Below are 15,480 nucleotides of genomic sequence, written 5' to 3' on the forward strand. Positions count from 1 at the left end.
GGCCGTGGTGTCGCTCTGCCATCTTGCAATCTTAAGTTAGTATTTTTGTTTTGCTGTGTTATCCTTCCCTGCTCTTCCCCTTTAAGTGCAAGTAAATACTCTGGAAATTACATCTTCTGTGTGTCAGGGTCTGGGTGTTGGACGTGCCTGCGACTCTGACCCGCCATAGACTTCGGAAACCACAAAAGAAAAGCCTCTCCCTTGCAGGTCAAGAGGGAGGGGCCCATGCTGCTCCAGTGGGGCTGGTGATGGGCTCAAGCTTCGGGCAGCAGTGAGGCCTCAGGCTGTCCCCGCCCCATCCTGCAGCTGGAGCTCAGGTGACGTAGAGGGCAGTCTGACGCATCAGTGGCAACAAAGCCCTGGACCGTCCCGGACTGCTCAGCAGGTAGGGCGCAAGCACGTGGTCCATCTGCCTAGAGCAGCAGTCGTCACAGGGCTCTGTGTCCTCACGCTCTCCACCTGATGACACAGAGACCAGCCCCACTGGCGTCTGCCTCCCACCCTCAGGAGTTCTGCCAGTCACATCAGGTGGCCCAGGGAAGCGACTTCATCCTCACAGGATCACGCCAGGAGGGACTGAGCAGGGGTCCCCTGAGCACAGAGCAGTGAAGCAGAAGACCAAACTGTCACTGGAGGAAACCTGCGGAAGCAGGCCAGGACCTCAGTGGCCTGCTGAAACAGAACATATAAATAGGATCGAGTCTTCTAATATAATACGTAAAATATTCTGGATATAATAAAAAATCACTTGTCATACCAAGAACCAGGAAAAGCATGATGTGAATGAGCAAGGACCTGAGCTGACCCTGGGACCAGTTTGAGTTGAATACTGGAATTATTCAGCAAAGATTTTATAGCTGGTTTAAACAAATGCTTCAGCAAGCAATTAGAAATTCTCTTGAATGGAAAAAAAGGGGGAAATCTCGGTGAAGGATTAGAAGCTATAAAAAGAACACAATGGAAGTTGCATAATTAGAAAGTAATAACCAAAACTTAACATCCACTGGACGGGCTCAGTAGTAGAGGGGAGACGATGGAGATGTAGTCACTGAATGTGAAGACAGATCAGTTAAATTTACTCCATCTGAACAGCAGAGAGAAAAAAGACTGAAAAAAATGATGAGCATCTACGGATCTGTGGGACGATAACAAGAGATTTAACATTTGTATCCTCGGAGCCTGAAGGGCCGTAGGAAACGTGGGACTGGAAAAAGCATTTGAAGAAATAATGGATGAAAACTTTCCACATTTGGCAAAAGACAAATGTAAAGATTCAAGAAGCTGAGCAAAGCCCCGAATAGGAGAAACTTCAAGAAATCTTCACCCAGGAATATGAAACTTCTGAAAGTAAGAGACAAAGAAAACAAGTCTTAAAACTGCCAGAGAGAAATGACACATTACCTGGAAAAGACTACCAGTTTGGAAAAGAGCAGATTTCTCATCTGAAACTATGGGGTCCAGAAAGAAGTGGCGTGACATTTTTCCAGTGCTGAAGGAAGAGACCTGTCAATCGGTCCTTCAGGAATGAAGGGGAAATAGAGACGTGCTCACACAAATTCCAAACTAACACTAACATAGCAAATAAATGAAAAAGTTCTAATGAAATAATGCAGGGTTTAGGTGATTGACCAAATCTTGATGAAATTGAGATTTAAATACTAGGAGAATCATACCATGTTCATTAATTGGAAGAGTCAATGTAGGTAAAAATGTCAGTTCTTAAATCAATTGATATATTTCATGCAATTACTAGTAAAATTTCAGGAACATTTTTTTAATAGATATAGACCAGCTTGTTCTAAAGTTTACATGGAAAGAGAAAGGCCTTAAAACAGCTATAACAATTCTGAAGAAGGCTGAAGTGGGAAGAGTGACTCTTCCTCGTGTTGAGGCTTGCTGAGAGCTGCAGTGATCAAAACCCGGTTATTCTAGTGGAGGGACAGACACACAGGTCATCGGAACGGTGTGGAGAGCCCAAAAAAGGGTCACTCAGATGTACCCAACTGGTTCTTGGCAAAGAAGGAAAAGCAATTCCATGGCGGAGGAGGTGCCTTTTCTGTATTAGTGCTGGAGAAAGTAGACAGCCATCCGAAGGTATGCACCTTGACCTAAGCCTCACACTGTGTACAGTTACTAACTCAAAAGAGGTCGTGCACTCTAATGTGCAACATAGGCTTATAAAACTCACAGGGAAAGAAGACAGTTTGAGGACCTAGGACTAGACGGAGTCCTTAGACTTGACACCAAAAGTACAATCCATAAAAAGAAGAGTTGGATAAATTGAACTTCATCAGAATTGAAAGCTTCTGCTCTGCAAAAGACCCTACCAAGAGGAAGAAAATGCAAACTGTAGATTGGGAGAAAGTATTTGTAAGCCCCATATTAAACAGAGGACTTGTGTCTAGAACATACAAAGAAGCACTAAAACTCAACATTATAAGCCCAAAGAATCTCGTTAGAAAACGGGCAAAGGACGTGTTGAAGAGGACGCACAGACAGCACACAAACACGTGAAAGGTGTTCAGCAGCAGCAGCTGCAAACGAAAACCACAGGAATGTATCACTACACACCTGTCAGAATGGCTGAAGGAAAAACAGTGATAAAGTCAAATGCTGGTGAGGATGTGGAGAAAGTCAGTCACCCATACGTTGCTTATAGGGATGTAAAACGATACAGCTACACTGCAAAATAGTCCGGCCTTCCCTTTTAAAACTAAAACTGAATTTATCATACTGAGAGCAGGCAGTTCCATTCTTGGGCATATGTCCCAGAGAAAAGAATACCTATTTTCACTGAGAAACTTGTTATGTGAATGTTCTTAGCAACTTTATTCTTAATAGCCAAACACTTTTAACTACCCAGACATCCTTCAGCAGGGGAATGAATGAACAGATTACGGTACTTCCATACCATCGTCCACTTCACTTGCTTAGCACTGAAATGGAGCGAACCACTGAGTCGTGCCCCCAGTGCCTTGGATGGGCTGTCGCAGGAAGTAATACCCAGTGAGGAGAGCCAGCCTCAGGAGGGTGCCTGCTGTGTGACTCCACGGGTCGACGTTGTGAGCGCAGTCGTAGAGTTGGAGAGCAGACCAGGAGTGGCGGGAGGGGAGGGGACTGAGTGTGGCTGGACGGCGCAGGGTGGAGTCGTGCTGTGGTGCAGGGCACGTGAAGCTGTACATGTGATGAGATGGCACCAATGCAGACACGCAGGTGTGGCAGGTGTAGCTGGTACAGTCCCTGTGGTTTGCTCAGTGCCAGCCTCCCTGGTACTGCAGACGTGCAAGAGGGTGACATTGGAGGGACCTGGTGAAGGTTCACAGAACCTCCCTGTGATGCCTTTTCACCTTTCTGCTGTTAGTCTATAATGTTTCAGACTATCGTGTTTCCGTAGTTACACGGGAGTAACTGAGGTGTGGCCTGGCGTCTCTCACACACCCCATGCGGGGAAGTGCGCTCCTGCAGCGATGGGGGGCTCGTCCCAGCTCCCCGTTCCTCTCACCCTGCCCCGCCTGGTTCTGTGTTCTTTCAGCTCCCTCACTCTGACCTGTATCCCCAAAACTCAAGCACACTCAAGCACCTGATAAGCTTGTGCTCAGATCACCTGGATAGGGAAGAGCCTTTGGTCAGTCTGGAGGAGACGGGCGGAGTGTGGGCATGCAGTGACCCTCTGTCCTGCACAGCGTGACGAGGTGGTTGCTGTGCCCAGGCTGACAGCGACTTCAGGTAGTCTTGCTGAAGGCCAGCAGGGGTCAGGTGGCACTTGCCGACTTCGGGGTCGGTCATAGTCCACATTGTCACCTGTCCTGGTACCCTGCCCTCCCCCACTCTCTGGAGCGCTGCTGCAGGAGGGAGCTGTAATATTGATGGGGTGAGTCACACTCAACCCACCAGAGGCTTCCAGGGTGAGATGCTTGATTTGCAGTCAGGGAGATGAGTAGAGGGAGCCATTTAAAGGACATGAGGGAGGTCGTGGTCCGCAAACCGTATGTAGCCGACATGGCCAGAATGCAGGTGTTATGATTGGGTAGCAGCGGAGGTGGGACTGGAGAGGCTGGACCACACAGCCTGGGCTGCTGTTCAGGATGCGGGTCACATCCTGAAGGCTGGTGGCACAACTAAAGGACTTAGGTGGGGTCTGACGTGGAAGAGACTGTTGTAAAGGTCACTGACTGCGTGGTGGAGAGTGGACAGAGAGAAATTAGGAAGCCGTTGTGGAAACCCAGGGGTCGGGGGAAGAGAGCTGAGCTGGGGCGGAGCCTAGGAGGCCCATCACTGTTCCTGGGAGGTGGATGAGAGAAGCAAGGTGACTGGACGCTTGGGGCCTGACGAGGGGTGGATGCGTCATGTGGAAAGGAGAGAGTGAGGTCAGATTTGCAGACCATTGGCTGTGGCCTTGCTGCGGAAGACAGATTGTCCCCACAGCAGCTGAACGTGCAGGAGTTTAGGACACGGGGCTGCGAGGTTGGTTTGAGTTTGGGAGTTGTCCGCTGGATTGAAGCCTGGGACTAAGAAGAGAGCAGGGAGTGAGCAGGAATCGCAAGGATTCTAGATTGTGACATGGGCGATGAGGCACCTGGAGCGGAGCCTAGGCGACACGGGGGAGGTTGCCAGATGCCGGGAGAGCAAGTGTGCGGATCCCAGAGGGCATGTGCTGCAGACGCTAGTCAGTGGGGTGTTACGAGCATTACGTGATCAGTTAAGAAGGTTGAGTGTGGGAGGAGACTCAGAATATTAATATTAATTAATATGCTAACTAATGTTAAGTGGAAAAATCAGAATAACTGTAGTAAAATCCCAATTTTGTAAAAAAAAAGTTTGTAATTTGTACACATGCATATAAGGAAATCTGGACGAGAATGCCCTTAAATTTTACGTTTCTCAGATGGTGGAATTACGTATGATTTTTCTTCATTAATGTATAAATTTTTTACAGTGAACATATATAGTTTTTATGAGGAAAAATACTGACATAAATCAGGTGGATTCAATTGAAAGTGATTTCCAGTGAAAATGGTAATTGCAGTATTTGTTTAGAAGGGTCCATTTGAATTGTGAACTTGGAGGTCATCGGTGGTCTTAGAAAACTTTCAGTCGTAGTAGGATCCAAAACCAGAGTGTGGTGGATTGAAAGATGGAAGGGAAGCTGGAAGATGTAGGTGCTGAATCCAGAAAGTGCGCTTCCGCCAAGCTGATGGAAAGGCCTGGACAGGGAGGTGTGGCTGAGGGTTTTCTCAGTTGGGCGGGGCTTGCACAGCTGTGTGCAGAAGGAAGAGAAGATGGGCAATTCGACAGCCTGATGCTTTTGTGGAAGGGAATTAGTCATTTCTAATCAGGAGGGAACTCCATGTTTCTGATTAACTGTTAGAAAGTGAGTCGGGTGTGGTTGGGTGTGGTCCGTGCAGCCTGATCACGGGGTGTGGTCTGTGCAGGGCCTGCGCTCACCCCTCCTGCCGAGTGTGCCTGCGTGTAAAGCAGCCCTTGGAGAAGCGGCAGGTCTCTGTACAGGAACACTGTGCACTGGGGCTCAGCTGACCCCCACGGCAGCCTGGGAGCCTGGGTGCTTGAATGGCCATGAAACAAGGCTGGTCTCTCTTTGAGTGGTTGGTTTGGGGCCTAACTGCTCCCTTCTTTTCCCGCTGAATGTGGGGGTTAAATGGAGAAAGGAAATGCCAGGGTCTGTGACCAGTTACCCACGAGACGGGGTCAGCATTTGCCAAAAGTCAAAAAGTGGCCCCAGCTGTCCCTGGGTGAGACGCTGCCAGAGCCTCGGCCGTTGTTTAAACTTAGTGCTTTAAATGATGAGCAGGGAACCCTGCACAACTGGGCAGCCCTGTGCGGAGGCAGGCCCAGCTCTTCAAGAGGAGGGAAGCCAAGGAGCAAAGAGGAGGAGGTTCGCCCCCGCGGGCTTGCTGCCTCCTTGTCGCTTTGCATGGACTGCCTTCCTTTCCCGCGTGGGGCACGTTCCTAACAGCCACCGAGGGCCTCATGGGTCCGTAGGGACCTGCTCACATACTTTGACTGACATACTGTGCCATAATTTTGCTCCATAACTGTTATTCAGTGTCCTGAGTTCAGTTTCTTTTCTGTTGATAAAATTAAATATTTATAATCATTCTGCATTTCTTTTTGGAAATAAATTGATCTAAATTAAACACTCGAAAGCTAATACTACATTTTCATTAACTAGATTTCAAAACTTTTATTTCTTATATTCAGATTAACACTTTTTTAAAAAAAATTTAGTGGTAAAAATGTTGGTGGTTTTGTTTTTTTAGTTAAAATGTTGCATTTTTTTTCTCTCCTCACAGGTTTATCTGGCAAGGCTGAGACAAATAAGACGGCAGAATTTCAATGAGCGCCAACAGATTAGAGCCAAGCTTCGTGGTGAAAAGGCAGGTTGAAAATCTATTTTTTTTAAAAGCAGTTGGATGACATAGCATATTGAGATTAAAAACACCGTGCACTTATCACAAAAAATCTGATGAAAACAGTGAAAGTCGAAGAGCAGAGAACTATACACCGGGGTAAAGTGAAGCTTATTTATATGACTTAAAATTGGTACGACCACCTGTTCAGGGGGACTCTGAGAGGAAGGTGTGAGTCCTAGCCGTGGACATGTCAATGGTACATTTTTGTATCACTCTTTTCACCTTTTTCCCGATGTCCGTGAGAGTTGATGGTTGGGGAGAGTTTGCTTGGGGCTGTGAGAGACAATGGTAGCACCGAGCAGGTTACCCTGTGCACGTCGGGGGGTGTGAGTTCACTCAGGTAAACTCGGCAGTGAATCGGAGGCTCTGCCCTAAGGGGTTTGCTTACGTGCTTTTCTGCAGAAAGAGGCTGATGGCCCCGATGGACAAGAGGGACGCGAGGAGGCTGGCGTGAGGCGGAAGAAGGTTGAAGTACTTAAGGTGTGTACGGGGCTGACTCAGGTCTTCTTAGAGAAAATCGAAGCCTGAGAGAGAGAATTGTGCTCTTGGGTCTTTCAGAGTTAAGTCACCTTTTTCTTTTGCCTTAACTTTTCTTTGCCTTTTATCCCTTACTTGGTGGTTTCTGGAAAACAGCGTTTTCCTCTGTGTCATATTTATGGAGACCAGTTTGGTGAAACCATGGCATAAATACACAAAACGGTTACACAAGTGACCTTAAAAAGAAAAAAATGGTAACCTTAAAAATGGAAACAATAATTGTCCACTTTTGTGAAGACAAGTTCGTGTATAATAGTCAGTTTAAAATTTTTACATTTTTCTTTCCATCATGATGCACCTGCATTGATTTTCATCCCAGAAATGTTTATTGAGCAGCCACTGTGTGCTGGGACCTGGTTTAGGTGCTGGGGATACAGCATCGTGTGTATTTGGGAACCACACACACGAACATGCACTCACACACGCACACATGCACACAGTCACACACACACATGCAGTCACACAGGTGCTGGGGATAGAACATATGTATTTGGGAACCACATACACGCAGACACACGCACACAGTCACACACTCACATGCGCTCACACAGGTGCTGAGGATACAGCTTGTTTGTGTTCTGGAACCACACGCACGCACACTCAGGTGCACACACACTCACACGCACTCACACAGGTGCTGGGGATACAGTTTACATATGTATTCTAGAGCCACAAACAAACATACACTCTTCTTTTTTGGCTAAAAAGTAGATATTTTTATAGACCTGGAAAAAACCCAAACCCCGTGCCTCTCTATGTCCTACTAATTTTCCTATTGCTTTTCCTTCCAGGCCCAAGCAGGCGCACGTGCTGTGGTCCTGAAGGGGCAGCTCGAGTGGAAGCGGAGGGGGGCATATGAAATGGATCCATCCATTAAGGTTTTAATTCTGAAATTCTTTAAAGTTTCGTAAGCTTCTTGACTGTATCCTTGAAGGCTTGTTTTACCCATTGGTTCCTTAGGGTGTAAATGAAGGGGTTCAACCAAGGTGCAGCTGAAGTAATGAGGAGAGCAGCTCCCATGTTGAATGAATCTGCTTCTTTTGCTGTGGGCTTAATGTACATGAAGAAGCAGCTTCCATAAGAGAGAGGGATGACAATCAGGTGGGAAGAACAAGTGGAAAAGGCAGAGGGGAGCTTCAGAACAGTCCTGATGATGAACGTGTGGGAGAGAATCACTAGCACCAGAGTGACCACCAGGGTCACTGAGGCCACAGGGAAGACAACCTTCTCTGTGAGGCTCGTGTCTGAACAGGAGAGTTCCCGAAGGGGCTCATAGTCACAGAAAGAATGATTCAGCCTGTTGGAGGCACAGAAGTCCTGCTGACTCATCAGAGTGACTGGTGGTATAATAACCATGTTAACCCAGCCAGCCAGGAGCAGAGAGCCAGCTGGGTGCAGGGGCTTGCAGACAGACATGTAGTGGTCATAGTACAGGGCGGCCAGAGGGTAAAACTCCACTGACCCAAGGAATATGGCAAAGAAATATTGAGTGAAGCAGCCAGCAAAGCTGATGCTCTTGTTTCCTGTTGTGATGCTGATCAGGACCCTAGGAATGAAGATGTTTGTGAAGGAAATTTCTAAGAAGAGAAGTTCCAGAGAAAGAAACACATGGGGGTCTGAAGGTGGGAGTCCAGCAGGGTGAGGATGAGGATCATCAGATTTCCCACCATACTGAGCAAATAGGCAAGGAACAGAAAGGTGAAAACCACCCCCTGGAGTTCAGGGACACCTGTTAGACCCAGCAGGATGAACTCGGTCTGCATGGTTTTATTTTTCATTGCTGAAAAAGTTTGAGTCTCAAGGTGAAAAAGCGGTAATAATAAAAGGTGAGAAAGGAAAAGGTGTTCTGAGAGGGACATAAAGTCTGAAGAGAACAGAAGGAGAGGGACCATGAACTTTTCCCCTGATGACGTGACCCAGCCCAGCAGCCCATTTGAATGGTGTTGGATCCTTGCCATTCTCATTTGCCCTGAATAGAAGGTTCTGGTCATGATTTCCCCAAATGTACTCTCCCCAGCGCCAATATGAAATAATTGCTTCATAGATGATGTTTAAATAGTTTTTGAAAAGAGTTAATAAAGGAATGCCTGCAGCAGCTGTCTCCTTCCAGAAGTTAACTAATTTTCTTTCCCCTGTATTCACTTTCCTTACTTCCCACTGGTTCCACTTATTGCCTTACTTCCTTTGTCTGCCTAGCTCTTCTTAGGTGAGCTGTTTTTCTTATGCTTCTCTGCCATTTTTGTTTTTATTTTTCATACAATTATAGCAGCCTCTCATTTTATTTCCTGTTCAACTCCCTCAGTTCCCTCAGAGCCAAAAGTACCAGCTCCTCACTTCTTCCCAGTGGACCCCGCAAGCTTCTCTGCCCTTGTCTGTCCATTAGAATTCAAAAATTGTGTATTAGAACTAAAATTGTGTATTAGAACTTCTGTCCTTTGAACCATTCCACATACCTGTCTACAGTTCAGCAAACAGTAGATTAGGATAAAAATCTGCATTTACACAAATGCATTCAGAATTTTTAAGGACAGGGAGATGCTGGTACATTTCAAGGAAATTTTAGGAGCTTCAGAATATTTCAAGCAGGAGTTCTAAACTAGGGATCTGTTAATTCTAGATTGGATTTACCATGTCTATGAACCCACTAAATCATGTGTAAAACATTTTCAGTATGTGGGTATAGAAATTTTACAGGAAAAGTATGTAAAAGCTATGATCCAGGGTTTTCTGAGGAGTCTTCACGTTTAAGCACTTCAAGAGCATTTCAAGTCTCTACTGATTTGTGAGCTCGTGTTGTTTAAGAATCACATTATATGAGAGCATCCTTGCTGGCTTATTCAAGATTTTCTTTATGTATTGTTTCTATAAACATTTATAGGGCAGCAGCTTTCAAGCATTTTGACCATAATGTATTCTGCATTTTATATCATTTTCTGGCAAACTTGTATATGTCTAACTTAAATAAAGGTTTTACAGAACACTCCGTATTACTGCATGTGGGACAACATAGGATTTTAAATTTTATTTTATTAAATTTTTTTTCAAATGCTGATTGTGACCCATTAAATTGATTCCATAAGCCACTAGTGGGATGCAGTCCACAGTTGGAATCAGGGATCAGGAAAAGTTACACAGCGCTCTGGATGCCCTTGCCATCCTGGTGACCAACCTGAAATCTTCAGGGAAAGGTTGAATATTCACATCTGCATCAGTTCCAGGCTTCACGGCCACAGAGAAGTAAAATCAATGAAGCTGTAAAGAGGGAATATACTCCCTCACTTGACTACCCAAATGGCTATAGTGAGATTTAGTCCTAAATATTCTTAGAGGTATATAAAAATTATAAGGCTATATAATTATAAAATAAAATAAAGTAAAATGTATTGCATTTTCTATGTTATCTGCCACCAAGTCCTGTCCAGCATTTCACAGAAATTACAGAAACTTCCAGGGCTTCTCTTGGTAAGAAATAGTCTTTTCCACTTCCTTACCAGTTTAGTGGGGATTTGCCCATTTCTGTTTTTCCACACATTAAGACTGGGACTGCATCAGAGTTTTTGGATAGCCTGTCTTTTTAGAGTGGAGCCAGTATAAAGGTTAAAAGAAGGACTTTGAGGAGCAGAGTAGCCCTGGATTTTTCTGTTCTAGGAAAAATGATGTTAATGACCTCAGAAGGCAGAATATGAACTCCCCCTCCCACCTCAGCTGTACTTTACCCAGAGTGACAAAGGTTATATTTGCTCTATTGAGAGATTGCACTGGGGGAATCAGTTGAGTGAGGAAGCACAAGTTGCCCTGGGGATTTTTGTTTGGAACAGGCTAATGAATGTCCTTTGTCAACAACTGTGGGAACAAATTTTAAATATATGGCTAAGCGATGAGATCCAGACTAGCTTGGAGGTGAGGTTGGGGTGGGCGGTAGCTGCAAAGCAGGGAAGACTGTAGAGTCATGACATTTGCCTTTCCCAGTGGGTGGGCAGGGCTAGACTTGGCGGTAGACCAACAGCTTAGGTGGAACCATTTGCAGGTCACAAATGTCCTGAAAAGTCACATTTTAGAAACATTGTTAGCCTGGTTGTAATTAGCCCATTTACAGACTACTGGCTAAAGACAGTAAGCAGTGATTTTCGTTTTTCAAAGTGTGTGCATAAATGAAATATAAAATATATAAAAGGGGAGTGCTCAGATTGAGATGGGGTGGGATTCCACTTGACTTGTGAGTCTCTTCTGAGAAAACACTTGCAAACTTCCAGTTTAAGGTAGTGAAGAACTTAAGACATGTATGTATTACCTGGGAAGGCTAATCCTTTGCTACCCAAAGACATCATCATAGCAGTTAATCAGATTCATCACCTGTTTATCAATAGAATACAAGCAGCAGAAGAACCAATGCTAGTGAACAAAATGCTAGAATTAGGAACAAAGTATCCACCATGCAAATATCTTATAAATGGCTTCCTTATACATGGCTGCATATAATTCTTATAGCAGTGATGGGGCCCAGAGAACGAATGTGGTCTCACCAAATTTAACACAATAATCACCTCCACCTTGAGTGACACAAGAAGCTCCATCTCTCTGGTTCTCACTATCTTCTCCTATAAAATGGGGACCATGATGCCCGTCAGATAGGCTTATAATTGTTAAATACCAGCTACACAGTACGTGCCTCACAGACGTTTCCCACTGTCTTTTCTCCAATGAGGGAATTACTATACAACTGTATTTGGCAATTTTCAGTTGTTTCTTTCAAATGTATTTACAGACAAGAAAGCCAAAGTTACCAGTGGAAAACTGCTTGAGTCTGACAGATTGCGAATGCTCTATTTGGGTTAGAGTGAATCTCTTCTTTAGAAAGGAGAGGGAGAGGAAGTTGAGTGACAGGTCATTGATGAGTCAGTCTAGGCTGCAAATTGGGCAGGCTTGGAATTTGGGAACAAGAATCAACATAAAATAAAACAAGGAGAGCAAGAGGTGGAAATCTGCTTGGGAAGTGATTCATGGAGGAAATTATTTGATAATGAATTATTTGGAAAGGCTACACTTTTTGTTTTATGGCTACACTTCTTTTTTCTAAAAATTTTTAAAAATTTAATACAATTTTAAATCTTAGTCCTTAAATTAAAAGAATTGTTTCCTCCCTGATCTTTATTATTTCTTTCCTTCTGCTGACTTTGGGTTTTGTTTGTTCTTTTTCTAATTGTTTTAGGTGGTGAGTTAGATTGTTTAACTGAGATTGTTCTTGTTTTTTGAGCAAGGCCTGTACCACTATGAACTTCCCTCTTAGGACTGCTTTTGCTACATCTCAGATTTTGTGTAATTGTGTTTTCATTGTCATTTGTCTCAAGGTATTTTTAATTTCTTCTTTGATTTCATCACTGACCCATTGGTTTTTTGGTAGCATGTTGTTTAGTCTCCATACAGTTGTTTTTCTCTCATTTTTCCCCCCAGTGGTTGATTTCTAGTTTTATGGCATTGTGGTCAGAAAAGATGCTTGAAATAATTTGTCCTCTTAAATTTGTAGAGGCTTCTTAATACAATTTTTAAAGATTACTTTCCATTTACAGTTATTACAAACTATTGGCTGTCTTCCCTGTGTTGCACAGTACATCCTTGAGCCTGTCTTACACCCAGTAGTTTGTACCTCCTGCTCCCCCACCCATTCACTGTCCCTCCCCCGCTTTCCTCGCTGGGAGCCACTAGTTTGTTCTCTGTGTCTGTGAGTCTGCTTCGTTTTTTGGTTATATTCTCTAGTTTGTTGTATGTTTTAGATTCCACGTAAAAGTGATACCATAGTGTATTTGTCTTTCTCTGTCTGACTTACTTCACTTAGCACAGTGTCCTCCAAGTCCATTTATGTTGCTGCAAATGGCAGATTTTGTTCTTTTTGGGGGGCTGAGTAGTATGGAAAAGCTACACTTCTTTCTAAAGTTTAGGAAGTATCTCGACTGCATGATAAGGAAATGACTGAGGTAACTGTGACTGACGGAAGACGGTTATTTTGGAAATGATGACTTTTTTCCAGGAAGCATTCTAATGTCAATAGTTTTTGCTTGCTGATTTTATAATTAGTATACTTTTGATGAAGAAAGTAGAACTTAAATTTTGTGCATGGAATGCTATAATAAGAATTAGTAAACCTTTGGTCATTTCTGATATGATGTTGGAATATTTTAGTTCATAATGTTACTGTTTAAAGTACTTATTAAATCACTTGAGCTGATCATGATTAGTGCCTTATATCTAAAGGGCAGATCTTGATGGATAATAGGATAACGCTTTCATTCATGAGTAAATATTTATTGAGTATTTACCCTGTGCAGGTACTGCTGTGGGTGCTGAGTATATGACTGTCAACAAAACCACTGAAGTCCTTGCCTAGACATGGCCTAGGGACAATAAACGAATGCACAGGTAAATGTAAAGTAAGTGAGATGATGATAAATGTGACGATAAATAAAGCAAGGTGGGTTCCTGGTGGAGCGATCCTTGTATCGTTATGTAAATGTCCCTTTGCTTCCTGTTTGTAATTTTCTTTGCTTCTGTCTACTTTATCTAGTTTTAATGTAGCCTTATCTGCTTTTTTTCTTGATTTTTCATGGCATAATTTCTTTATCCTTTTACTTTCAACCTCAGTATGTTGTTGATTTTGAAGCAAATTTCTAATAATATCCTATAGTTGGGTTGTTTTAAAAAATAAATTCACTCTGCCAGTTTCTTTTAATTGATGTATTTAAACCATTTACATTTAAGATAATTACGTATTTAGATTTGTCTTTTTATTATTTGTTTCTGTTTATTTTCTGTTTCTCTTTTTTTTTTTTTTTTTTTTTTTTTTTTTTGCACATGTGCAGGTTGTTTGAACACTTTTTAGGATTCTATTTTGACTAATTCATTAATTTAGTATTTTTTAAAAAGTACTATTTATTTAGTTTTTTCCCTCTAATCCCCAGGAGGTACTGGGGATTGAACCCAGGACCTTGTGCATGCCAAGCACATGCTCTAAGCTATACCCCCCACCCTAATTCAGTAGTTTTGGTTGTGTCACTTTGTATGATTTTCTTAGTGGTTGCTCTGGGTATTACAACATACATATATATCACAGTCTACTGGCATAGATGTTTTAACATTTCAGGTGAAATGTGGAAATCTTACTTCTATTTAGATCACTTTACCTACCCCACTTTTAAATATCATTGTCTTCAGTATCAGATGGTGTTAATTTTTGTTTGTCATCATACATGATTTGTAAAACTCACGAGGATGAGGATAGTCTATTTTACTTACCCATATTTCTTCTCCTTCCATTGTTCTCTCTTCTTTCCTATTGCACCAGGATTTCTTATCTTGTAATTTTCTTGTTTGAAGAACTCCTTTTACCTATTTTTTATGGTATGTCTGCCATGGATAATTTTTCTTGCCTCCCTCCTTAAATTATGAGGAAGAGAATTGCTTGCTGACATTCTTTTTAGAATTTTGGAGAAAAATAACCTTTTGGCTTATTTCAGCCACGATATTTTTAGGTCTTGTTTTTTCAGCAGTCTGTCCTTTTTTAAGACTAATATAAAAGTTCATACTAAAAGTGAAGTCCTGTCATAACAAAAAAGAAAATATGTGACATTAACTCAGTGGATGGATAAGAGGTGGTAAAGAAAAATATATTGCGGCCTCGGAGTTGGAGATTCTTAATTTGCCACAATATGACATTTTATAAAACTGTTCCCTGCGGGGACTAGTCTGCTGAGTCTCTGGCTCTGAGGGGCATGGCTGGCGTGGCTGAAAAGAGCCAGTATTTGTTCGACGTTCTCTGCTAGGTTCAGCTAATGGTTTCAAGAAACATTTGAACTCGGGCAATAAGTGGTTGGTTTGCAACTAGATTAGACAGTTAAGAGATTGCAGACATTAGGGACATCATAGGTTTTTGCAAAACCAACTGGTCCTGGACCTCAAACAGTCAGAGAGAAGGTTGCTAACTTCCCACATGAGCCTTCTGTTTTGGATGGTCCCTAAAAGTAGATACCATTAATGTAGAAAGGCGTGAGGAGAAGTAAGTGAAGAAATAAAGCAGGTGTAAGAATTCAGTCTGGTAAGGGTTTTTGGTTTGGTCACTGGTGCAAGGCACTGCCTGGAGGCAAACAGATCAAAAGCTTCCTATGCTACTTTTCTTGTGAAATGTGGAAAAAAAGTAAATGTCCAAGGGCAGTGCATAGAACACTGCCAGGACCCCACAAGTGCTTTTTGTGCCTCTCCCAACCGCTAAAATCCTTCTCGCTCCCAAAGTTAACCACTCTGCTGACTTTAATAGTAATAATTAAAAAGTTATAATTTTCTTTGTAGTTTAACAAAATAAGCAAGCGTTCCAAAATCTGTCATTCAGTTTTGTTCCTTAATTTTTTTTTTATACAGGCTGTGATATTGTATGTATTCTTTTTGTGTCTGGATTCTTCTGCTCAGGACTGTGTTCACGAGATTTGTCCTTTATTTGTGTATAGCTCAGGATTGCCTGCTCTTG

The 15,480-nt window shown here is 43.0% G+C and overlaps 1 protein-coding gene across 1 annotated transcript; it reads right to left on the reverse strand.

Moving 5' to 3' along the window:
* Positions 1-7,852: 7,852 nt before the first annotated feature.
* Positions 7,853-8,746, reverse strand: LOC105098296 (olfactory receptor 2AP1-like). Its single transcript, XM_010990972.3, is given in 2 exon segments — positions 7,853-8,554; positions 8,557-8,746. Coding segments are annotated over 2 exon segments (879 nt in total). The 3' UTR covers positions 7,853-7,865.
* Between the last annotated feature and the right edge of the window lie 6,734 nt (positions 8,747-15,480).

Source organism: Camelus dromedarius, chromosome 11, assembly GCF_036321535.1.
Source record: "Camelus dromedarius isolate mCamDro1 chromosome 11, mCamDro1.pat, whole genome shotgun sequence".
Classification (NCBI taxonomy): Eukaryota; Metazoa; Chordata; class Mammalia; order Artiodactyla; family Camelidae; genus Camelus; species Camelus dromedarius.